At 36.2% G+C, this 26,979-nt stretch overlaps 1 protein-coding gene across 1 annotated transcript; it reads left to right on the top strand.

Annotated features, from left to right (window-relative positions):
* The first annotated feature begins 432 nt into the window (after positions 1–432).
* On the top strand, positions 433–26,979 carry LOC150087737 (uncharacterized). The gene is made up of 4 exons (XM_090370100.1): positions 433–1,317; positions 18,034–18,440; positions 21,456–21,587; positions 26,880–26,979. Exon 1 carries the CDS (start codon positions 464–466, stop codon positions 1,295–1,297), a length of 834 nt encoding a protein of 277 aa, XP_090226226.1. The 5' UTR covers positions 433–463; the 3' UTR covers positions 1,298–1,317; positions 18,034–18,440; positions 21,456–21,587; positions 26,880–26,979.

Genomic DNA, 26,979 nt, shown 5'->3' with positions numbered 1-26,979 from the left:
CATTTATTTAACAACTAAGATTTTATTATTACACTGGTAGTAATCAGATTATTCCATAATATTTTATGATTAAATCAGTAACGTTTAATAAAAAGGCAGAGCAAAACTGGAGCCGAAACAGTTAGTTTAAATTGGTTGGAATAACTGGCCAAATAATGAATAAACATACTAACGTGTCTGCTCTAAACATCGGTAACACTAGCCAGTCATTGGTAGGTTTAGTCCATGCGTATTTTAGCCTTTCCCATTTTATTGTGTTTGATTGGTTGCTATTTTCTGTTGAATGGTTTTCATTGGTTATCACTTCCCGCTGTTTTCATTGAAGCTGTCTAATTAGCAAAAGCGATCACTTCTATTTTTGCTTTGGAAGAAGATGCTCACAATGAACTCGCAGGAGAAATGGAATTCAAGTTTTTTTTTTGAAATGAAGAATGATGGTTGTTTGAGAGTGATTGAATGGTGTATGACTGTAGATCTGATTGCCTCCCGATATAAGTGCCCTGCGTGTGGAAATGATATGAAATTAACTGAGCGAAAGGACTGTTTGGATGGCTACGACTGGAAGTGCAGAACGAAAGGTCCAAATTCTCATTATTTGAAAAGGTCAATACGAAAGGGGTCTTGGTTTTGGGAGTCGAAGTTGGGAATGATTAACGCCCTTCTTCTGACCTATTATTGGGTGCAGAAGACGCCGTATGAATTCGTGAAGTATGAACTGGGTGTGAGTAGCAAGACCTTGAATGATTGGAGGTGCTTCTGTCGTGAAGTATGTGTCGAAATGTGTGTGAGAGAAAGCTGTATGCTTGGTGGTGAGGATGTAGTTGTTGAAATTGGCGAATGTAAATTTGGTGAAAGAAAGAATAATAGGAACAAGCGAGTGAATGGAGAATGGGTGTTTGTAGGAGTTGAGAAAGGTTCTAAACGGTGTTTTTTCAGGGTCGTTGAAGGCCGGAGTAAAGAAGGTCTTCTAGACGTTATTAAGACTTTTATTTTGCCCGGCACTGTTTTAGTGTCGGATTGCTGGAAGTCTTTTGACTGCCTAGAGGACCAAGGTTTTCGGGATATCGCCGAGACCCACTCGATTCACTTCAGCGATCCTGAAACGGGCAAAAACACCATTGGTGACGGTTCGTGGAGTGCAATCAAAAAGCACGTGCTGTCCTGCCGTCCTAAACGAAACCACTTTGATGCATATCTAGCCGAATTTTTATGGCGAAGGAGGCATAGATCTACCGACATCACTAAGCAATTTATTTCCGCCATCAGTACCGTTTACCGACCGGCTGAAATGGATTAAGAAACGGTCGGAGAAATCAAGTGAGTGTATTCATTGTATTTTTATCGTACTGTAATCCTTTCGTGTTTGTGTATTTTATCTTTAGAATACTTTGTACGGGACGTGCCGATTGCATGTGACGGCATTCCCTGTAACGCAACTTCCCCCTTATCGTTGCTTGTTCCCAGGAGCGGAGAGAAAGGGCACCGTGGTATAGATATCACGTGGCCAGTTATGAAGGCAAGGCGCAGTTCAGTCTTCTCTCTCATTGCTTTTTTTGCAAGGATTTATGGGAAATTCCTCCATATTTAGAAAAGGGTACCACTATTCCCAACATCTAACTTTTCCAGATAAATCTTAGCCAAAATGTCATACCACTATATCACTTTCTTATTCATTCAATTTGATTTAGTTCTCAAGAAAATGGCAAGACTCAGTTCTCAGAACCGAGTTATTATTATTAATAGCCATATGGTGCAAGGAAGCCTGAGGTTTATGCTGCACCAGGAAAAAAAAAAAAATTCCCGAGTTACCCTGAGAGAGTCAAAAGTAGAAGGGAATCACCAAGATAAGAATGATGATATCCAGCTCAGGACCCTGGGTGTGCCAAGCCCATACTCACCAGATGTGAGCTCCCAGGGTTATATCTATCTTAAATATTGCACAAAGTTTTGAAATTTCTTCATTGTCACATCAACGTCAAGACAAATTTTAGGATAACAAGTGATGTATAATGCTGCATTACTTTTCTTGCATTCATAGCTGCATTAGGATCGATACTTTTTAAGTGCTTCTTGCATATCAGTATACATTTTGATAAAATTCATGTGACACGACAAATTTATTTTCACCGAATAAATGTAGTTTAAATAAATTATTGAAATTATTTTGAAAGGTTTCACTGACTGGCTTAATGAATGAGTGCAGATTTCCTTTGAAAGAGCATTGAATTTGTTAATGTAATCCAAAACATTACTGTGATATTTTTTTAAAACAATGACTGCTTGAATTAAGTACAAATGCCATATGCAGTACAATTTTTAGCAGCAAGTTAGCATTAGTAGAGGCATATGATGCAAGAAAGAAAACTGATACATGTATAGTAATAATTGTATGATACGAATTAATTGGTGAATTCATTCTAATGTCAATCTTTAGTGTCTGGATAGTCTTAAAAGAATATATGAATCAGTCTGAGTTGCAATATTTACCAACGGACCAATGCAGCATAAGCCAAAAAAAAAAAAAACCTTCCCATTTCACCCATCCATTTGCACCAAAATTTTGCCTAATTCTTTCTATCAACTTTCACGACAGATGGGAGTTTGTTCCAGCAATCAACTACCTGCTGGCTAAAGGTAAAATCCACATATGTATTCTACAACTGTCTTTCCTCAATTTGAATGTAATGCCCCTTCAGGTGTGTAATCTGAGCAAGAGGAAGAATCCCATCAGCATTGAGCTTGCTCAAACCATTCTCCTTTGTCTGGAGACTACGCACTTGCAAGGTGCCTAGTCTCCAAATGCTGCGATTTGTAGAACTTAAGCCTTTCTTGGTAAGAGGACCTCTTCGTTCACCTCACCAAACTTATTGCCCTTCTCTGTACTCGTTCCAGCAACACTACATCCTTTCTGCACAACAAGTGTAAGATATTTCTTACTAGAGGTAGTCTCATCCATAAATACACTGAACTTTTTCTTTTCTGCAGTTCTGCTTTTAGCTGAAACATTCTTAATGATGGCTGTACACTTATTTTTCCCCCTCAATGTAACTGTCTCAGTAATTTTTGAATCAGAAAACAATTTGGACTAATTCAGTAAAATTCTCTACAAATTGAATGCTGGTATTCTTCTCTGCACAGCCAAAAGAAATTCTTATTTCAGCAGTTTTAAGTTCTTCAAATTATTGAGCTTTATTAATGTGAGGCACTTGCTTATGATTAGTGTTTGTTAATTCACTTGTACCAGCTTGAAATTTTATATTGCAGCACTTATGAGTTAATTGCAACCATCTACCCTTTCAAGTCATCCTTTGTATTTACAGTTCAGCAGCCACGAATCTTGAAAATTGATGTTTTTTTTTTGTTTAGAAGGCGGTTCAACTCAGCATTCAGTACTTTGTCACATTTCTTTCCTCATGTGCTATCTTTGTCTCTGCAATTCCTTTTATCACTTGTATTGCTGTTATCTTTATTCATTTTTAAATGCATGTTTAATAAATGAACAATTTAAATATTAGAAGGAAGATTCAGTGACATGAATCATTTAGCAGGATCATTTAGACAAGACTTCAGTTATAGCTCGGACACAGCATGGTTTTGTTAAGGGGAAGTCTTGCCTGGCCAATTTGATTGGATACTATGATGCAGTCACAAAGGAACTGGATGCAGGGAATAACTTTGATATTATATACTTGGATCTTAGAAAGGCTTTTGATACTGTTGCACTTGGAAGACTGCTGCACAAATTGGAGCAGTGTGGCATTGGAGGCAAATTGCTGCTGTCGATAAAGGGGTGGCTGAGGGGGAGAAGACAGAGAGTGGTAATCAATGGACACTGCTCGTCGTGGAATAATGTTATTAGTGGAGTCCCTCAGGGCTCAGTGTTGGGTCCATTATCGTTTTCTGTATTTATAAATGATATTGATGATGGTATATCAAGCTTAATGCCGAAGTTTGCAGACGATACGAAGGTTGGCAGGGTTGTCAAGGACACTACTGACACTATGCTGCTGCAACAGGATCTGGAAAGGTTGAACAGATGGGCTGAGAGGTGGCAAATGAAGTTTAACATTGACAAATGTAAAGTACTACACATGGGAAACGGCAACCTCAGAGCAACGTATCAACTCTGTGGTACTACACTGACAGTGGTAGAGAATGAAAGAGACCTGGGGGTGGTTGTGCAGGCAGATATGAAGTTCTCTGAGCAGTGCAGACGGGCTGCAAGAGTAGCTCATGGTGTATTGTCAATGATATATAGGAATTTTTCTAGCAGGGATAAGGAGGTGATTATTCCCTTGTATAAAGCAATGGTCAGGCCACACCTAGAGTACTGTATACAGATCTGGAGGCCTCATTTCAAGAAGAATGTAGAGCTGCAGGAACGAGTACAGAGAAGGGCAACAAGATTAGTGAATGGAACAAAGGGGTGCTCTTACGAAGAAAGGCTTAAGTTTTGCAAATTAGTGTCTGGAGACTAGGCACCAGCGAGGTGATCTGATAGAGGTGTATAAAGCCTTGAATGGTTTGAGCATGCTCAATGCTGATGGGATTCTTCTTCTTGCTCAGAATAATCACCTGAGAGGGCATAAATTCAAATTGAGGAAAGACAGATGTAGGATAGACGTGCGGAAATTTGCCTTTAGCCAGTGGGTGGTTGGTTGGTGGAACAGACTTCCATCCCTTGTCGTGGAAGTTGATAGCCTAAATCAGTTTAAGGCTTAGCTGGACAGGTATTTCGAACTAACAGAGGGGTGAAGTGGTTTTTTTTTTTTTTTTTTTTTTCTTGCATCAAATGCCTCTACTAATGCTAATGAATGCTCAGAAAATTCCAATCTTCTGTTTGGCCAGACATTGATCTTTTTTATTGTTAAACAGCAGACAGAAAACAACCTTTTACAGAAGTGTCTTACAGACTGTGTATATTTGTTGCAGTCAAGTAGTAGTAGCGATGGTAAATGATGCAAGAAAGCAAGTTAACATAGCATCAACCAAAAAAAAAAAAACTTCATCCATCTGTATCCTCAAAGAATTTGTCTAGTTCTTCCCTTGAATTTATTCAATCCAACCATTTCCACAGCAGGTGTAATGCCCTTCCAACAATCAACCTCCCCTGACTGAAAGCAAACTTCTGCACCTATGTCCCACAGTCATCTTTCCTCAACTTTAATTTTTGACCCCTCGTATGTAGTATTAGCAAGTGGAAGAATACCAATTAACATTCAGCGTACTCAGTCCATTCAAGGCTTTACACACAGGTGCCTAGTCTCGAGATGCTGCAATATGCAGAATTGAAGCCTTTCTAGATAAGAGCACCCTTTTGTTCCCTTCACCAGTCTGATTGCCCTTCTCTGCACCCATTTCAGCAGATCTACATCCTTCCTAAAGTGAGTAATGTGACAATGCTGATCAACTGAGAACAGTTTTTGATAAATTTGAATTGCCTGCAAATTTTTATTTGAAGGGAATGACAAAATGAACAGAAATTTTTAATTTAATTGAAAACTCTAATTAAAATTAAATTAGGATTTAATAAATTTCCAAGATAATTCCAATTTTGAAATAGTTTCCTTGAAGATTTGGGAAATTTTCCAGAATATAGGAGCACTGGATGGAGTTCGTGCAATACATCTATGCTACTGAGCTTGTTGGTGCCCTGCCAGAAATTCTATCATATGTAACAATTCCTTGAAACTGTTGTCAGTAGAAAAGAATTTGCCCCACAGGTTATGAAATTCAAAAGATTTTATGAAAATGTCATTGTCAAATTTTTGAAAATATTTATTTTTAAAGGTGAATGTATTGTAATCATAAAAAACAAGTATGATTTTCTTAAAATGAACGGATAAAATTCAAAATGCTAGTCTGCTATACTGTAGCATGATCAGCATAAATTTGCTGCATGCCACCGATAACTGATAATGTTTGTGCATCTGAGGAGTGTTTCTGTGAACTCTTGAATACACTAGGCTTCTAATTAGGGTGACTGGGAAATTACATTCTCAGTCAAAACCCAGAATAATGTGCAAAATTAAAAAAATTAATGAACCCTAGGGTTTTTTTTTTTTTTTAAAGGGAAAACAACCAAGTTCCCTTTTTATTTTGGTTTTGTCTCCAAATGCTGTATAAATTTACAAACCATTTGGTCACTGAGAGCAGTATTTCACCTATTCCTTGTAGTAGTCATATTTATCATATTAAAATGAAAAAGGACTGTTGTTTAACAAATAACACCTTTGTCATGTTTATTGATGAAGTGAAGATTTTGTTCAATTGAACGAACAGCCTTCTTTCATTATAATGTGATGAATTTTTAAAAAAAGTTTAATGTTAAATATAACCGTAAATTATTAAAAGTGAAGGATTACTGAAATATGGCTACAGTTGGGTTAATAGGCAGAAAATAAAGGTGCAGATGTGGTTTCTGAGAAATTCAATGTCCTTATGTACAGGAACATTTACAAATTGTAAACAAATAACATGGACAAAACAAAATTCTGGGCCTGAACCAGAACCTGTCTTCAGTTTTTGCTGATTCCTTAAAATGGTGATAAACTTGGTGTTATTTTGCCACTGAAACAATGCCCATAACAGATTTCAGGTGCCATAGAGACCATGGTTAATCTAGAACCCAAATAATCTGCCCTTGCAGAATCAAGTCTACTAATTAATGAATACAAAATAAATTACTCATTTCAGAGAAGAGATTCAAATCTAAATGTTCCAAACTGGTTGACAAAGGGATAAATCAGTTTCCTTGCAAGTCAAGATTTTTGTTGTGCATAGTTTTGTATATATACATAAATTGAAGAACTTTTAATATACAGCCCCTATTGTGTATATTTTTGTATGCCCTTCAAAATGGAAACAGTTAAGTTAACAGATAAGATAATTAAGGTTAAGGCTATTATTGTTCTGTAATGTTGCTGCTCAAATTATTTAAAGTTTTTTTTTAATATATATAGTGCAACTACAAATTGAAATGCCACTTTAATATGATATTTGAATTTCTGTGTGCATATTTGGCTAAATATGTATAGAGTCATTCCATGTAAAATGGCCTAAGGGTCCCTGCTCAACCATCTTCAATTTTGTTGAAATTTGGTGTGGATGTTTAAACAGGTTTCAAATTAAGTTGTGCAAAATTTCAGTTCAAAATATAGTATGCTTGAGGCACCAGCACCTTTTTTGTGGAAGCCACTTGTGTTTAGTGGAATAAATGACAAAACATTTTCAAAGTTTTAAGTGTTACTGTTGCACAACGGTGCTCTGAAACTTGGTATACCTAGTTAACTTTTGGCAGAGAATGCAAAACTTCTGGTGTCCAGGCTCAAAAACCATCAAATTTTTTACAATGTGGTCTAAAACTGGCACCAAAAATTTGTTGCAACAAATTTAAGCAAGACTTGAAAGTTATAACTTTGAAATAAAAACCTTTGGTACCTTCTTTGCACATACCACTTAACTGCATGAATTCAGCCTAACTAAATATCAGCTCTGATACTTGTTTTCTAGCTGAGATATTTTCCATCAAATCTGACCTATCTTAAGGGACAAATATCTTAATGTGGAACACTTTCAATTCTCTTGTTTTTGTCACCACTGGAAGGAGCAGAGTTTCAGCTACAAGGATCATGGTTTTATCTGTTTTGTGTCTTTGCACTTAATTAAGGACTTAAAATGAAGCATAAACATCAAGTAGTTTTATGTGCTGTATTGTTATTTTGTAAGACCTTTTTTGTTGCACAACACTTCCTTAATCCTACTCAGTGTTTAGAATAATCTAGAAATAGAGTATCTTCTAGAATTTCAGAATATTCTTGAATTCCAAAAAAAAAAAAAAAACTGATAAAGCATTCTAGAACTCTGGGATATTCTGGAATCATACAAAAAAAGTATAAATAGCTGATATTTGAACCATGCTTTTATTAATGTGTTATCTTCATGATGAACAGTTTGTTTATTTAGTTCCTCTATTTTTTATTGTTTGAATGTAATAAAGTTAAGTTTTCTTTGCTTGCAGAAACATCTACAGTGAAACTTCCCTTTAACGGACAGCCATGGGGAACGAAAATGTGTCCGTTAGAGAGAAGTGTCCGCTAACAAGAAGTCTGAGGGAGAAAAAAAAAAAGAAAGAAAAATCATTAAACGTTTAATGTAAAATTAAATTAAAATATATACAGATTTTGCACAATATTTTTGTAAATAATATACATACAATTGTGCTATGCATATTAAGACTTTATCTTAAGAAAAATACATACAGTAATCACTTATTTTCTTCTGCACCTTCTTCCGGCTGATAATTTTGTTTTCAACATTTGTTTGGAGTGAAGAAACCATCGAAAGTCCTTCAGTATCTTCTTCAGCGGCGAAAAACATTTTTAAACGATTGATTTGTATGAGCGCTTCTTCTATTTTCATCGGTGGTTCGTCGTTAATACATTCTTCGACAGAATGACCTCCTTTCATTTCTTCACCCTCATGAGGAACTTCTTGAAAGATATCGATGATAATGTCGTTGATATCTAGAGCACCATCTTCTGTAGTGAGGTTTGAGTCTATATCTTTGTAGCCAGGGTCACTTGTAGCGGAAGTATCGTACATTATCAATAGATGTTGAAGTTCTTGTTCTTCTTGGTGCTCCACATTGCTGTTCACAACTTCAATTTTTGCATTTGAGAAGCCAGACTTTACAAAACAGTTCACGACAGTTTGTTTTCTAATTGCGTTTACTGAAGAGGAAATCCATTGAATCGCATCTAGGATGCTGATTTTCTTTGCAAGGTCACTCGCACATGTTACATCGTTCATGTTTGCAATGAGATGTCCTAAAACACGTTTTCTGTAGTGAAGTTTAAAATTTTTTATTATCCCTTGATCCAAGGGCTGACACTCTGCAGATGTGTTTGGTGGCAGAAAAACGATTGGAATGTTGGACAATTCAATGTGCGGGTGAGATCCAGCATTATCCATGAAAAGAATAATTTTTCTGTTTTGACGAATCATGTTTTGGTTAAAGTGACTTATCCATTCGCTCATGATATCTCGTGTCATCTACGCTTTTTTATTAGACTTCCAGTCAACATCCAAAAGATTCAACTTTATGCCCTTGAAACAACGAGGATTTTGTGGGTTTCCTATAACAAGAGGTTGTTCAAAGTCTCCCAGCATATTTGTACACAATAGTACAGTCAAGCGTTCCTTAGAAATTTTTCCGCCCTGGCACTTTTCGTTTTTTTAGACTGGTTGTTTTTTCAGGAAGAGCTTTAAAAAACAACCTTGTTTCGTCACAGTTGTAAATATCCATAGCTTCAAAATCACGACATAAATCTTCCAATTTGATGGTCCACTCTGTTACAACCCCAGTATCAACAGATCCACCTTCACCACTTACGGTTTTCCAAGAAATTTTATGCCTAGTTTTGAACTTGTCTAGCCATCCCACAGAAGCTTTGAACTCATTTACTCCCATAGATTTCGCAATCTCCAAAGCCTTTTCCCTAATAATAGGCCCATTAATGGGAATTTTTTTAGCACGTGCGCGACAAATTTGAAGTCCAACAGTTTTCGGGAATGATTTTTGAACCTGATCATTTCCGTGTTGCCAAAATTGTTTGAGCAGTTCATTTTTTTTCTTTAGGATGTCGCTTACCTGCGTCTTCCCGATTTTGAATTTTGCAGTGAGATTGCGAACACTATTTTTTTTTGTCGATCATACGCATTAATGAGTTCGACTTTATCTTTTAAAGTTAAATGTTTACGAGAAGACATTGTGCGCTTCACACGACACTGAACAAAACTGAAAACTGAAAAGACAAAAGGCCGACCATAATCCCCCCCCTGCACACACCGAATTCATCAGAAGTTTTACACGTGCCTTAAAATTCTTGAAAAAGGGTTTAGAACCGCGACGTAAACCTTGATAAAATTCAGAGAATCGGAAATAGAAAATAAACACACGATTGAGGCAATACGTGCAAGAAAAGTTCCTAGAAAAGGGCCGTGAGCTCGCCCGCCGTCCGTTATGGGGAGATCAAATTAAGTGCTAATCTAAACGAAACAGTGCAGATTGCCTGTCCGCGTCCGTTACAGAGAATGTCCGCTAGACAGAAGCTGCAAACACGTTAAAACCAATGGAGGTGAGTTGGGGAATTTGAAAATGTCCATTGTAGAGAGATGTCCGTTAGGAGAAGTTTCACTGTACTTATTAGTCAGCATGAAAGCCATGGAATCAGAAAATTTTGCTGGAGATAAGCTAGAGAATTCTAAATGTCATGTGCTATCCTATACATGCAAAACTTGGTTAAAATTATTTCAAAAATTTGAATTCGAAGAACAACAGCTGGATAGGTCAGCGTTGTGGATTAAAACTGGGTGAAGAAGACAGTTTGTCTACGTCGCCGAAGCTTTGCTTTTGACAAAATTTGAATTTTTGCAGCAATCCTTTCTAGAAGAAAAATGATATGGTGAAAAAAAGTTTAAAACCAACTGATTTGTCAATAGCAGACTACTTGAAAGACATAACTAAGATAGGTATAAAACCAGGCCATAAGCTGTGCCGATCATGCCAAAAAAGAGTCTAACCGCCAAAAGCAGCAACAGGAACATCAACTTCATCTGAGTCAGACCATGATGACAAAATGCATGTGACTGAAAGCTTGAACAAAAGTTTTATGGCTATTGGTATTTCTCCTCTGAAATTTCAGCGAATGGCTGAGAGAGACTCGCAAGGCTATGCCAAAAGGAAGGCAAGTCAAATACAAGATGTAATTGCCAGTAAAATTGCATCTGTTAGTGGCTTGGATCCAAATGACATTATGGAGCCAAGTGCAAATCATCAGTGTGGAAATTGCTTAGATTATAATGAGATGCTGAAAGAAAAGTTGATGGTATCAAGTCATTCAGAAAAACTTCAAATATTAACACTAACTCCAGTTGGTCCATAAAGAAAACAATGGAAGAGTTTAGTCTCTCAGAAAGAATGGTCACAAAAACTAGAAAACTGAAGGAATCGTGGCCATACCTGGAAAAAAGCTTTCTGACCAAGTTAAAGCAAAAGGTGATGGAATTTTTTGAAGATGATGAATTTAGTTGGATATGCCCTGGAAAGAAAGATTACATTTCCATTAGAAATGCAGGTGGAATATAAATTCCACGACTACTACTCAACAACTTGAAGGAAATGTTTATAACTTATCGAGGTAGAAATTAATCTGACATTGGATTTTATGAACTTCGACCCAAGTGGTGTGTCACAGTTAGTGCACCAGGAACACATTCTGTATGTGTATGCACAATCCATCAAAATATCAAGTTAATGCTAGCAGCAAGTCCTGTTGAATGTGATTACAAGGTTCTCATTGGTAAAACTGTGATTTGGGGTCAAAGGATTGTATGTTTCATCGGTGTGAAAAATGTCCAGGAATAGATGAATTAATTAAAAAAGTTTCTAGAGAATATTTTTGAAAACAATGAACCAGAAGATATTATTGAATTCAAGAAATGGATACACACTGACAGACACTGGACACAAAGCAGTTAACAACAGAAGATTTTATTGAAGAGTTGAGTACAAAGATATTTAACCTTTCCTGTCATCACTACATTGCTAAACATCAAAGTTACCATTTGAAGTCAACAAAGGAAAGCCTAATGACAGGAGAATTGGTCATCTTGATGGATTTTGCAGAAAATTATTCATGTGTTGTGCAAGATACTATTCAAGAGTTCTCTGGGAGAATAGCCAGGCTACATTGCATCCATTTGTCATTTATTACAAGGATGTTGAACTTCAGAATATAAGTTTTCAACATGACACAATTGCAGTGCATGTTTTTCTAACCAACTTAATTGAATATTTGAAGAGTTTCATGACAAATCAGGCACGTTTACTACTTCAGTGATGGTTCTGCTGCTCAATCCAAGAATTTTATTAACTTGTGTCATCAGAAGGATTTTGATATCAGTGCTGAATGAAATTTCTTTGCCACTAGTCATGGCAAGTCACCATGTGATGGAATTTGTGGAACAATAAAACGATTGGCAGCACATGCAAGTCTCCAATGCCCAATTGAAAACCAAATCCTGACACCAAGAAACATGTTTGAATTTTGTGACAACCATGTGACTGGAATAAAATTCTGTTTTGTTTCTAAAGAGGAAATTGAGCAAGTAAGGCCATTTCAAGAGAAAAGATTCATAGACAGTCATGCTATTGCTTTGCTGGAACAAGAGAAAATCATCTTCATTCCTATTGATGCAAGACAGATTCGTGTTTGCAGAGTATCAAATGACACCAACGTCATTTGTAGCTCATGTAGATCAGACTAGTAAAACCAATATTCATTATGTGCCAATTGTTAATTTACAACCTGGCCAATATATTGCCTATATTTATGACAATAATTGGTGGATTGTAAATATTTGTGAAATTTCATTTGAAGAACATGATGTATTGGTAAATTTCATGCATCCTCATGGAGCAGCTCGCTCATTTCACTGGCCTGCTAGACAAGATGTCTGCTGGATTCCTGAACAACAAATTATTGTCAATCTTCCAGCTCCAAAAACAACAACAATGGGATGACAATATAGCTTGCCTGAAGTAGTAATATCAACAACCATCAGTGAAAATTTACAGTCCATTACGAAGCAGTGATTCAATGTCTTCACACTTACTTGCTTATTTCAAATTGTATTGTGTTTTAAATAAATTTTGTTGCAGTTATAACTTCTTTCAAGCTTAGAAACCAATAGAACATCCTCTTTATGCTTGGAATCCTGAATAAAGACCACTTTTCAGGCTTGGGAACTTGCACTAAAGAAACCCATGCAATTTCTTTTCTTGCCATTTGCACCCCCATTGTAAAAAATAGATTTTTTTTGTGCATTGGCAATATATCCTTTCTGCATAAACCAGAGGGCAGAGTAATTGCAGAAAATTTCACTCTTGTAAATGCAATAGTTCTGTCCTTATTGAGATGTGAAACTTCATCAAATAAGTATGCAAATATTATATGGAAAATAAAAAATGTTTAAGGCCAGCTACAGGGAAGATCAAGGGTCAGCTAATCAGGATCTTCCTTGTTGGTGGAAAAGAAATAGTCAAAATTGGCAGGTACAGTTGTGGGGACATAGGAGATCCTTAAGGGATGCAGGGAGTTGGGGGGGTGTTCCTGATTAGTTGAAAAACTGGAGTTAGGTTAACATTCTGGTTTGAAAGGATGAAGTTCCCTGTAAGGTGTGGAGAAGATCCTGAATGGTTGAAAAAAAGCTGAGATTATTAGGTGAAATTAGTGAACAGTTTGATTCAAGATGAAAGATCCCCAGCACAGTACCTGGCACCAGTCCTCAATGTGTGTGGGGGGGGGCGGACTTAGAAACAAATATCACAAGAACATATTGTTATCATACAACATTTGTGAACACAGCAAGTCACGATATAAGTGCAAAACTAGTTTCTTGTGTTAAATTTTTTCAAAAGCAAGTATAAAAATATTGATTGAATGTCAAACCTGATTTTGAGGATAAAATTGTCTTTTTTGCTGCAGACATAAATTTGCTACGTGGTGTTAAACATCATACTTCACATTAGTTCTCTTAGTTTTTTAATTAAAAGCTATAAAGTGCATGCAAATCTTGGTGATAATTTTGACTTGTTATAAGAATTAATTATGAAATTTTATTTTTTAATTTGTTATGATGCATTTATATTTTTAGGCCACAAAAAATGGTACTGAAAAAATACAGCTATTCACAGCTATTTTAAGTCTGTGAAACCCTGTTATAAGAGATATAGTTGCATTAGTAGACTCATGATGCGAGGAAGCAAGCGTATACAGCATCAGCAAAATAAAATAAAATAAAAAAAAACCCTCTCATTTCACCCATCCATTCACTCCAAATGTCTGCCTTGAATTTATTTAAGCTGTCAACTTCCACAATGACAGATGTTTGTTCCAGCAATCAACCACCTGCTGGCTAAAGGCAAGTTTTTGCACATCTATTCTACAACTGTCTTTCCTCAATTTGAATTTATGTCCCCTCGTGATTAATCTTGGCAAGAGAAAGAATCCCATCATCATTGAGCTTGCTCAAACCATTCAGGGCCTTATACACCTCAGTCAAATCACCTTGCAGGTGCCTAGTCCCCATGTGCTGCAATTTGCAGAACTTTAAGTATTTCTTTGTAAGAGCAGCCCTTTGTTACATTCATTAACCTCTTTGCCCTTTTGTTCTTGTTTGAGCAGCTCTATATCCTTCCTAAAATGGGACCTCTAGACTAGAATGAAGTACTCAAGGTTTTGCCTGATCATTGCATTATACAAGGGGATAATCACCTTATCCTTGCTGGAAAAATTTCTATATATCATTGGCTATTATTATTGTTATTAGGTTTTTTTAGGAGCATTAGCAATTAAGGCCATATTGCTCCGGGGATATCCGTTAGTCATTCCCTGACCTTTCCACATCCTCTGTATTTGGTGGTCACAGGCTCGAACCCCGGTCTAATCAAGAAGCGTGTGCTACGCACTGCTGCTCCTACCCAATATATCATTGGCAAGACACCATAAGCTACTCTTGCAGACTGTCTGCACTGCTCAGAAAACTTCATATTCTGGTGTTACTACTACCCATATGCAGTACTTTACATTTGTTAATGTTAAGCTTCAGTTTAACATTAACAAATGTAAAGTTGCCACCTCTCAGTCCATCTGCTCAACTATTCTAGATCTTGTTGCAGTAGCATACTGCCATTAGTGTCATTAACAACCCTATCAACTTTTGTGTCATCTGCAAACTTCGACATTAAGCTTGATATACCTTCATCAATATAATTAATAAACACAGAAAACAACAATGGGCCCAACACTGAATTCTGGGAGGCCCCACTTATAACATTAGTCCATGAAGAGCAGTGTCCATTGATTACCACTGTCTTCTCCCACTGAACCATCCTTTTATGCATAGCAGCAATTTGCCTTAATGCCATACTGCTCCAATTTGTATAGTAGTCTTCCATGTGCAACAGTATTGAAAGCTTTCCTGAAATTCAGATATATGATATCAAATTTATTTTTTGTATTCAGATCCTTTGTAATTGTAGTATCGAATTAGATTGGTCAAACGACATTTTCCCCTTAACTCCATGCTGTGGCTAAAATATAACAGCAGGCTTGTCTAGATGATGCTGCATTACTTCTTCAACCAGTGACTTATTTTCCTGGAACAGAATTTAAACTAATAGGTCTGTAAATTACTCATGTAACCCCTTTATCATGTTTGTGAATTGGGGTCATATTTGCACATCTCCAGTTCATGGGGACCTCCTCCCTTGAGTCCAAGGAAGTTCTTATAATTATGGCTAAGGGTTTGCTTACGTCCTTTAATATAACTGGATAGATCCCATCCACCCCAGTGGCTTTCTTATATTCAACTTCAACAATTTCTCTCTCTCTCTCTCTCTCTCTCTCTATATATATATATATATATATATATATATATAGAGTGAAGGGGAATGTTAATCCATGAGGGTTTTGTTTAGTGGGGAGAAAGAGTTGAAAATTAAAATTTAATTTTCAGCCCCTGTGCAAATACAATTCATATAACCTGGCAATTAATAGAACTGATTGTTCCAGAGTAAAATTTAATGGGGATGAAGTTAAATAAATTACCTTGAACTTCAGAAGTCAAGGAAATTGGCTGAAATATAATAAACATATAATATAAACATATCGTAAACAATTAAATTCAAACTAAAATAAATTACATGGAAATCTTGTTGAAATCCATCCTAGTGATAGTTCACTAGACTAGACTATATAGATAGTCTTGATTTGGTTGAGAAGTTCTATTTATTTGGCTTCTGTGGAAATATCCATACCTTTGTGTTTTGCTGGATAACCAGTTCCATCACCTTGGTGGATTCCACCCCTTTCATGATTATCGTGTGCAATGAGTTTGGTTTGGACTCAATTTTCTAGTGGTAATGTCTTGGCTAGTTTTTACTGGTAGCTTTTTACCTGTGTAGATTTACTGTACTTGAGCAGCTGCAAGTACTGTTCTCAAAAATGTACTCCTTTTCAATTGTGGCTTCATTTTTGTAGTTGTAACATAGAATGCTTCTTTCAAACCTTGTAGAATTGCCTGTGGAAAGGATGGATACTGAATATTTTAGGGCAGGGGTTCCAAAACTACTGAGATCTACGGACCCTTTCAAAAATCAAAAAAATTTGCAGATCTCTATATATATATATATATAACTATAAAAAGGTTCCAATTAAAAGAAAATTTAGTGGTGCCTACTCAGCTAAGCATCAGTTTCCGAATTACGTGAAATATCACTATATGCAATCGAATCTGCCAACATTACAAACAGATAAGTAGAAAATAATATCAAATTGGACAGAAAAGACTGACAATTATGCCCCATCTTGTCGGAGGACCAAGAGGCCATAATAGTCAGTATTATTATGGCTACTGACTTATGTCCTTGTGGTCCTCCGACAAGATGGGCCATAATTGTCAGTCTTTTCTGTCCAATTCAATATTATTTTCAGTTTTTTTCTACTTACGTTTGTAACGTTGGCAGATGCATATAGTGATATTTCACGTAATTCACAAACTGGTGCTTAACTGAGTGGGCACCACAAAATTTTCTTTTAATTGGAACCTTTTTTCTAAATTAATTAGGATTGTTTTTCCAACAGTACTCTATTCTGCATTATTCTTATATATATTGCTGTTTTATTTGTCAATCTTTTTCTCTTCACTGGTTGGCCACTACTGGCATAAATTTCATTATATTTTTACCTTACATTTTAGAGTTAAATACATGCAACATGTGGTTTTTCCATGTTTGTTCTATTATTTTCTTTTTTATTTTACATTTCATTTTGCTGTCTATTCTTTGATTCAGTTGGATTTAATTTGAATTTTTATACACACACATGTATTTGATCAGTGTATTGAGTAGGGTTGCTGACCTGTCAAGTCAAAACTTCTTGAGGCAGATTTTGATTTCTTACAGTGTGATTGATATGAACATCTAATTGTCTGAAATAGTATTATTCAGATTGTGTCAATACTTTCAAGCAGCAGTATCAAGAGAAAATGTGGCTAAGGTAAAGAAAGCCAACACAAGGACTACGGGAAACTTGCCAGACAAAACTGGTTTACTGTTACTGCAGTTTTTCCTTGCATTCTTGGTAAACAGACTATGTATGTATCGGTAGCAGCAGTAGAAGTTGAGAACAATATATTGAATTGACACATAGGTGTGACAGATGATGTAATGATTAGTTTTTTCTCGTTATTAAAAGCAGATTATTCGAGTGTTCGGGGCATTTTCACTATTAAAAAACCATATTACTTATTAAAGTTAGGTTATGTCACGCTGGCATGTGACCCTGTTCTGGATTTTACCAAGGTTTCTTTATTTTTTATTGTATTTCATAACCTGACCTTAAATGTTAGGGTAGGAAATAATAGGGAAAGAAAGATTCTTTATATGTATGCATATCATAACGTCAGTCACTTAACATTATGGGGCGCCTCCGTAGCCAGGTGGGAAGGAGCAGCAGTGCGTAGCACACGCTTCTTGATTAGACCGGGGTTCGAGCCCGTCACCACCAAATATGGAGGATGCGGAAAGGTCAGGGAATGACCACCGCATATCCCCGAGCAATATGGCCTTAGTTGCTAATGCTCCTAAAAAAAAAAAACCAAACCAACTTAACATTATGGTGTTATCATCTGTTGTGTTCCCACACAAATCAATATATCATTCTCTATTTCTACTGTCCCTACCAATAACACATTTTCTGTTTACTGAAAATGCAGGGAGAAACTATGGTAGCAGCCAATAAGTTTGTCGTGGTTCTTGTGTTGGCTTTCTTTGCCTTTGCCAAAAATGCTATCACTCTCTCATGTGCGAAAAGTTCCCAGTAATACTTATTTAGTAGATGAATATTATTTTTTTTTTATATATAAATTGGTTGATGGTCTTTCTTATAACAGTATTATTTCTTTCAGGCTTCACGGCAAAAAATGCACAGTATCTGAGACAAATTCACTCTGGAAGCTTCTTCATAGAAAATTAGGCTACAGCTGTGTTGCAACACCTGAAGCAATGAAGTTTTGTGCCACCATGTTTAGGCGCCTCCATAGCCAGATGGGCAGGAGTGGCAGTGCATAGCACACGCTTCTTGATTAGACCAGGGTTCGAGCCCGTGACCACCAAATACGGAGGATGCGGAAAGGTCAGGGAATGACCACTGCATATCCCCAGAGCAATATGGCCTTAGTTGCTAATGCTCCTAAAAACCAAATAACAAACAAAACTAACAAGCCACCATGTTAAATCCCAAATCTTATCTCCACAGATAAAATCAGCTTCCTTGCAGACAGCTATAAGTGCACGCCATAAAGAGATTTAACAGGTAAGTAGAGCTCCCACTCTGATAAGCTATTCCAGAAAATGAGATTTTAGCTATTAAATGCATATATTTTAAACAATTGAGTTGTGGGGAAAAAAAATAACTGGATCGTGTTTTCTTCTCATCTGCAATTTAAAGTGAACACCATATGAATTTTAGTATTCCTTTATGACAATACTGACTTTTGGATGACATTAATTGTATTAAAATCTTAAGTGCTATTTTAAAAAAAAAAAAAAAATCTCACCATTTAGAAATTGATTTTACTCGTGGAACTTGGATAACTTTTTTAGCTTGATTTTATTTTTAAAAAATTGTAAGACAGTGCCCCAGGACCTATCGAATTGGTGCACCGCCCAGCTAAAATTTAAGCGATTCTCACTGTACCGTATGGTACTGATCGCAATCAACATTGGTTCAAACATAATATGTAATTGAGGTCAATGCAAAAGGAACAGACCCCAGGTCCAGCTGGAATTAATTGAATGCCGAAAGATCAGTACAACTCAGCTTTCCGATATGTAATATATCTACGCAGTTATAAGACCTCCCACTATTCGACCATTGCGCTGACGTCACGCAACCATCACGTAGTTCAACACTGCGAATCCAGATTAACGAGAATATTGTCGTGTGCTTTATGTTGAGCTATCAGATGCTAGTCAGTTGACAGCGTCGATATGTTGGTTGAATTCTGCGATTCACTGAGTTGCCTCACTAACTCTGCAGCATCTCTTTGGCAAGCTGAGTATTCTAATTCCGCAAGTGAGTACACCACTTTAAATCCTGTGAACTGTTAGATATGTTGTTTGTCTTGGTCTCCGTACAGGTGCACAATTATAATAATATATATTGTGGTTAAAATCTTATTTGGATATCACTTGTCTCTGTGCAGTGGGTGTGATCGTAAAATGGAGCGATTGTACTGTCGAGTTATGTGATTGGGTGATTATTGTGAATTTGTTTTGTTTCTGATTGTCCTGTGTTGTCGAGGAGGGACACCAGGTGGGCAGGAGCCGCAGTGCGTAGCACACGCTTCTTGATTAGACTGGGGTTCGAGCCTGTGACCACCAAATACGGAAAGGTCAGGGAATGACCACCGCATATCCCCGGAGCAATATGGCCCTAGTTGCTAATGCTCCTAAAAACCAAATAACAAACAAACAAATCAAGGAGGGGCGTGTTTAACTTAAGTTGGATTTTTATCTCCCTATCCCTCTTTAAAATCAGAGAGTTCACGATTTTAAAACGGCAACAAGCATGGGGGGGTAACGGAGATAAGTCTAGAGTTATCTACTTATTCTCCCACTATGGCTGGAGTTATGGCATCCTGAGTTATCACTACATCTCGGATATTTGTAACCACGTTATCATTAGCTCGTGACGGACTTTTCTTATAATTAATGCCCTGCAGACAAGCCCAAGGCTTTGCACTCTGGCTCCAACAAAAGAATCCAACTAAATCCCACAAAAGATACTTTATACAAATACAAATTGCCACTGCTCTAGCATACAAAGCTTTGGCTTTTTATGCTACGAGTTGTTATGCAAAATGATCCATTAGGAATGGAATGATCATGCTGTTTATTTTTATGGCAGTCTGCTCACAAGTGATGGAGAAATAGTCTGGAACTGTAATGGGAGGATGGATTCAAGTTAATGAAAGGATCGGTTAAATATTTTTTGGTATGGAGTGTTCTGCTTCCAAGGACTGAGACCGAAGGGATTAAAAGTCAAAATGGACAGATTGCTTAGAAATAAAGCATTGAACAGGATAAAAAAGAAAATGGATGTGTGATAGGGGTGTAAGGAAAAATGCAAAATTGAATTAGACTCATGCTGGGGAGGGGGTGGGATTTAGTGATGGACAAAAGATTGAGAGAAAGCAGAAAATTTGAAATGTTATGTAGTTTAATCAAGGCTGATGGTGTTGTTGTCGTCTGAAGAAGGCCAGAAACAGGAGAAATGGAGTTACCATTGAGTTATAGCTACCATGAACCTGCTGCATGGTCAAGAACATAAGTAATGACCATCATATATATAGTAGTGGTATCACAATTGCTAGTTTTATATTTTATTGCTGAGGGATTAGCCCAGAACTTTTCCATGTAATTCAAATTTCTGTTTATGCAATTAATTTTATATCACATGTATTTGATATTTATTCTATCTCAAAAATAGTCATCTAGTGCTAGATTAGTGAAACATTTAGAGCAGAGAAAAGGGTGGGGATGCATCTCCAGCTGATCTTAATTAAAATGTTGACTAATTCAGAAGTACTGATTCTTAACACATTTATGTGTGTCCTAATATTAGGTAGGGCCCACTGCAGTTTCAGCCTCAAAATTCTTAAACTGTTGGCTATGACTTTAAAGTCATCCAGGATTTTTACTATTAAAAGGGGGAGTGATCTGTGCTTCTGTGTGGAACTCTGTAAGGGATGCTATAAAATATTACCTTATTTGATGAAAGAGGAGTTGTTAGTCTGTCCAAAGTTGATGGTGTATTGTGTAGAGGACCTGCAAATTGTATAAATTTGCCTATAATTCATGAAAAGCTTGAAGTTTTTAGGACAGTTCAGGTGATGTTTTTTTCTTAAAGTATTTAAGCCAATGTTTACGTTATGGAGCTCTTCTATAACAGAACTGGTTGCCTTGGTACTGCATTACTAAGAATAAGAGTGTGATCAGTTATGGTTCTCTGGCAGCAAAGTAAGCATGTGCCTGTACAGGTATAATCAACAAAACTGTGTACCCTAGAATGCCATAAAAATTTGATGCAGTGGTCTAAATAGCAAGTATGCCAAAAATTTCTGACAGTGAACAAGATTTTAAGATATTGTGGGAACAGCTGTACAAGATAAATCTACCCACAATGTTGAGATGAGGTTAAAAATTGCACTACATAATATATGAATGGCCCCTAAATTCAGTAAACCTCTTCCTCATAAAATTAGTAGAATTTCTGTATAATTTTATGACTTATTTATAACATGGAATTTTTTTTTTTTTTTGTAAGGTGTCAAATGGAAATGGAATGGACCACTACCTACTTTCGTTAAGGCAAATTGCCTTGGATAATATATAGATATCCTGGAACTCCTGAATGATGACATTTAATCAAAATACTCAGTTTGTCATGAAAAGTTCTGTAAGTTATACATATTCTTTTTATTAAAATTACTAATATTTTATATGTGAAAGTTTCAGTGTAAATTAGTATATCAGTTTTAGAGATTTCAAATTGGTGTTAGAAGGAATGACTGACTTCATTCACATTTTTCTTTGATTCTTTCTATATTTTTTCCTTTCATATATATATATATAGCAAAACTACAATTTAAAATTTGTGTAACGGTCAAGTTTTTATTTTAATTTAATAAAATTAAGACTAATGCATTAAGGGCTTAAGCCTCAATGTGGATACCACCACCGTCTAGGTGGTGGTATCCACTGAGAATAAGTAACAAGTCTTCTCCTTTGGGTAAAGCGTTACTTATTCGAAGTAGTGCAATGTCATGGCAACTTGTTGTGAAGGTATTCACAATATGAGATGTAACTTAAACAATGCCGCTATTGCAAATTTGCTAATCTATTAGCTGTGTATAAATGATTCATTTGCACTAAAATACACATAGTTTAATAAAATTATCAATGTAATTATATGATACTTATAAGAAGCCTAAATCAGAAAACTAGCTTTGTACCACAGTGAAAATTTATTTATATTGATCAGTATAGTACAGGTAAGGTGACCTGGCCACATAAGTTGCTAAAGTTTACTTACCATGAAATATACTATGATTTATTTTGCCTCAAAATATCTTATGTTAGATGCCCTCAAAAATGCATATAGCACCTATTGTCTTCATTATCTGTGTCCTTTTGCTAGTTCACATGTGAAAACTTAATTCCAGTGGACAAAATTCATTAAATTTAATATATGTATCTTTTGAAAGGTTTGTCGAGCCATTCAAATTTTATTAAAATCTAACAGGTATAAATTTGGTATTTTGTTAAAAAAAAAAAAAAATTTCTTATAATGCTGCATTATTTAAGAGCAATTAGTTCGAATGTTTGTGTATTCATTATTTTCCAGGGAAAATAATGAAGTCACTGGTTAAAGTAATCTAGGACCATCTAGACAGGAATGCAGTTACAGCTTGGATTTGGTAAGGGATGATCGTGTCTGTCCAATCTAACTGAATACTATGATACAGTAACAAAGGAACTGGATGTGGAAGAAAACAGGGTGCAGTTATAAATGGACTTCTGTCTTCATGCACTTAATGTTATTAGTGGAATCCTGTAAGATTCAGTGTGGCTCTTTGTATTTTCTGTATTTATTAATGATATTGATGAAGGTATGTCAGGATTAATGTCTAAGTTTGCAGATAATACAAAGGTTGGCAGGGTGGTTAATGACAGCAATCAAGATAAGCTACTACAACAAGATATAGGAAAATTACACAGATTATGTGCCTCTGAGAAATGGCAATTAAAGTTAAACATTAACAAATGCAAGCTACTGCATATGGGTAGCAGTACTCAGGGTAGTGATAATGAAAAAGACATGGGATAATTGTGCAGTGGTCTAAATAGCAAGTATGCCAAAAATTGAGAACTCCTACTACTACTGCAGTCAGAAATGAAGGTCTCTGAGCAGTGCAGATATTGTCACAACAACTCGGTGATATACAGGAACTTTGCTAGTAGACAGGTGTTTATCACTCTAGAAGGCAATAGTTAGGCCACATCTTGAGTACTCTATAGGTTGTCTGGTGGTCTCAGCAAGAAAGACTTCTTCAGTTATGCAAATTGCAGCATCTGGAGGCTAGCACCTGCAAGGTGCATTCATTGAGACTTTGAATGGATCGGTTAATCGATTAAAAGCTGCTGGTTACATGATAGATGTGCATAGGTTTGTCTTCAACCAGCAGGTGGTCAGTTTTTGGAACAACCTTCCATGTGTTGTTGTACAAGTGGGTAGTTTGAATGAATCAAGAAAGAACTGGATATACTATTGGAGGAGAAGTGATGTGAAAAGTCTATTTTATTTTTCCCCTCTTTTGGCTGATGCTTTTTAAACTTGACTTCTTGTATCATATGCTCCTACCAATAATGAAATAATTAGTTTCAAGTTCTTATAAATATCATATCATGTACAGTCAGTCCTCGTATAACACGTGTTTACACTACACGAATTTGATCATACATGATTTATAAATAGGAGAACGATATCTTATATAACACGAACCGAATTCGCTTATGCACGATCCGCCTTTGTGTTTACAAGAAATGCCAGTCGAATGCAGAATCACCCCAACTGAACGCAACACGATAGGAATGAAGAGAAGATTCTGAAAATGCATTTGTTTTTTATATCAGTGAAGGGGAAACACATTTCACCATAATGTAAAAACCAACAATTCCAGCTATCGGTATAATTGCAAATGCAATTAGATCGAGTTTACTACCAGTTTATAACAGATTCCGCTAGCAGAAACGCAACTGGAAATTGTTTTATGGTAGTAACCCCTAGAAATGTGCTTTAGTAAAATCTGAGGTGTTAATAGTGTATCTCTGCCTTTACGGTGTTGTTTATTCAGTTGCTACAAGCGCGCGCAGCTTTGTTTGTGTATCAAGCGTACCTCCTCGTTTTGTAATTGTGCTTTATTCCCTAAAAATGAGTAAAATACTTAAAAGGCGTGAAAAGGAAGTGTCCTGGTGAAGACACTGCAGATTCACAGAGAAAAACAAAAGCAATATAGATAAACAGAGGCGGACTGGCTCAAAAATTCTTACCCGGGAAAATTTATAGTGGCCTCATAATATGGTTTATGGCCAAAATCACACCGGCCTCCGGCCCACCGGGGTTTCCCCGGTAAGGCCGGAGGCCGGTGTGATTTTGGCCGGAGGCCAGTCCGCTTCTGTCAATAGAGAAAAATATATGAAATTGTGAAATGCTTTGAGCGAAATGAAAGACCATGTGATGTATTGCACATGCTACAGACTTAATGAGGCAACGTCGAGAATTACAAAGAATGCAGAGAAAATAAAAACAACTTTCATAGCAGGAACAAAGTGTAATTAAAATCCATTAGATTAAGACACAAAGAATTGGAAGAGATGGAACGGCTGTCATCTGTTTGGATAGAAAATCAAACAAAAAAGTTTGCTTACGATAGAAGCAAAAGCATTAGCAATATTTTATTACGTAATAGTCTTAATAAAATACGTGTTACTTAAAATACTTAAGTAATTAAAATGCTTACGTATTACGTATTTTATTACGATTATTTATTGTGTTTGGTAATGTTTTGGTTACAAATGTGTGTTCAATCTTGGGTGGTCGGCACCTAACCCTATTTTTCCCATAGGGCCTGTTTTTTATATTGCACGATCTTGCATTGCACAAGGGTTTCTAGGAACACAACTATTGTGCTATACGAGGACTGGCTGTATCTGATACAAAACAAATAAGAAATCACACATCTTTGTGTTGCAGGTGAGAAAATTGACTGGAGGACTACCACTATAAGAAATAAGTGTTATCAACCAGTTTGTGAAAAAGAACTGGATGCTTACATATACGCAAAGATTTTTTGGATACACTAGGTGATCTTCTCCATCAAATGTTATAGTCAAAGGTTGTGCCTTTTAGTTTAACAGTGATGGGGAAATCATGTGAAGATGAATATGGCAGATAAGCTCCAAGAGCTCCTACTACTCCAGAAAATATCAAGACAAAGTCCATGGCCATCTTAAAGGATCATCATGTCACCATTCAATGTGGTGACATGCTGTTGATTTGCTGATATCAGTGGCTTGTCATATCATACAGTATGTGCCATGTCCACTGATATCTGGGCATGAAAAGTGCTGCAAGGGGGGGGGGGCACCTTGAATGCTTACACCAAACCAGAAGTGCATATGGGCCTTGGAAACTCAGTGTTTCTGACAGATACGTAACAGGCAAAGAAGCTTACCCCCACTTATTTTGACCTTGAGTCAAAACAGTGAAACATGGAGTGGGTGATTCTGCTGTGATGGATACTGGACACTTCGTTTCTTACCACAAAACTTTTAGCAGAAATTAAAGCTTTGGAATGTCATTCTGAAAGGTATGTTAGTGTTGTGCCAGAGTATGTATAAAAAATTGCCTTTATTGTCCTATTATTTCTGGGTAGAGCAACTCGATCATCCCCAATGGGATGTGCAAGTGGACATTGTGTTGCATATTCTGATTGATGTGCTGTAACTCTTCCATAAAATTTGATCATGTGCATTACCCTCTGTACTGTTCTTGTTCTAATAACTACTGGTTTACAGTATTTAATGAACAACAACAGCATCTATGTACTACTCTTCTGAATGCTCACCTGCTTCTTTCCATCAATTTCTGTAATCAAAGAAAACATTTACTGGGCTGCAGTAAATTTTATATAATTGAACCATCCATAATATCTCTTATTGATCTGAATGGAATATGGTTCCTTTGTTCCAAATCTCTTTGATATACAGCCAAGCCTCAGATAGTGAGTTTAATTAATGCAGTTTTTCAGTTACTGCTATTCTGAAAAAAATTATGCCTCTTTTCACAATGCAAATTTCCAGTTAACGTGATAATTTTTTTTTTTTTTTTTTTTTTTGTAATGGTTGAAAAAGATTTGAATTGCACACTAAGCTTACCATGCATCGGCGGGCAATAAACAAGCATCTGCCAGCCTCAGTGTGTTCCATCAGAAGCAGATGTGTTACTTGTTTGTCTCCTGCAGTAAAAAGTTGCTTTTGAAAAGTCTAATTTTTAAATGAGCGAAATGAAAATGTTACTGCAAAGGAGATAACAGTAAAAGAAATAGTTAATCTTTTGTATCGCAGAGAACTCCAATTTGAGGTTCTCTATGATATTTATTTTGCCAGAGCCTAGAGGAGATTGTTGTCAGTTTATCAGAAATTAACTGATGTAAAAAAGAAGCCAACTCTGTTCAAATATTTACATAACAAAGTTTCTTCATTGTATATTTTATTCAATAAACATTTAATTCTATAATTATTTTCATTATCTTTCACATGGTATACAGTTTAAAAGGTATTTTTAAAATTTCTTTATGAACATTCCTCTGAAGGTCATGGACCAATTGTAATTTTTCCTGTTGATTATTATATTTGATTAATGTGCTTTGCGCAATGCACTTGCAGGATGGATTAATTGCATTTGAGGCCATCCCGTGTATGTATATATATTTTCACACACACACACACACACACACACACACACACACACACACACACACACACACACACACACACACACACACACACACTTATTGCACTGTCTCCAATAAATTTTTGTTATAAAAAGCATAAAATATCTTAATTGAATTTAGACATTGAATACAAACAGTACTGTTTATTTAATATTAATGAATTTTACTTTCAGACCATTTCTACAGAATCAAGTTACGCTTGTTTTTGGTCCACTGCATGATGATGGTTGTAGCATTTGTAACATCATTTATCCAGATTTCATCAACTTTGCT

Source organism: Mastigoproctus giganteus, chromosome 3 (genome assembly GCF_048544385.1).
Source record: "Mastigoproctus giganteus isolate SK-2022 chromosome 3, ASM4854438v1, whole genome shotgun sequence".
Classification (NCBI taxonomy): domain Eukaryota; kingdom Metazoa; phylum Arthropoda; class Arachnida; order Uropygi; family Thelyphonidae; genus Mastigoproctus; species Mastigoproctus giganteus.
The sequence above is the reverse complement of the archived record's forward strand: the minus strand, read 5'-3'. Positions and strand labels throughout refer to the sequence as shown.

Excerpts from the sequence above, each read along its gene's own strand:
- LOC150087737 (XM_090370100.1), top strand. The coding sequence starts at position 464 with ATGACTGTAGATCTGATTGCCTCCCGATATAAGTGCCCTGCGTGTGGA.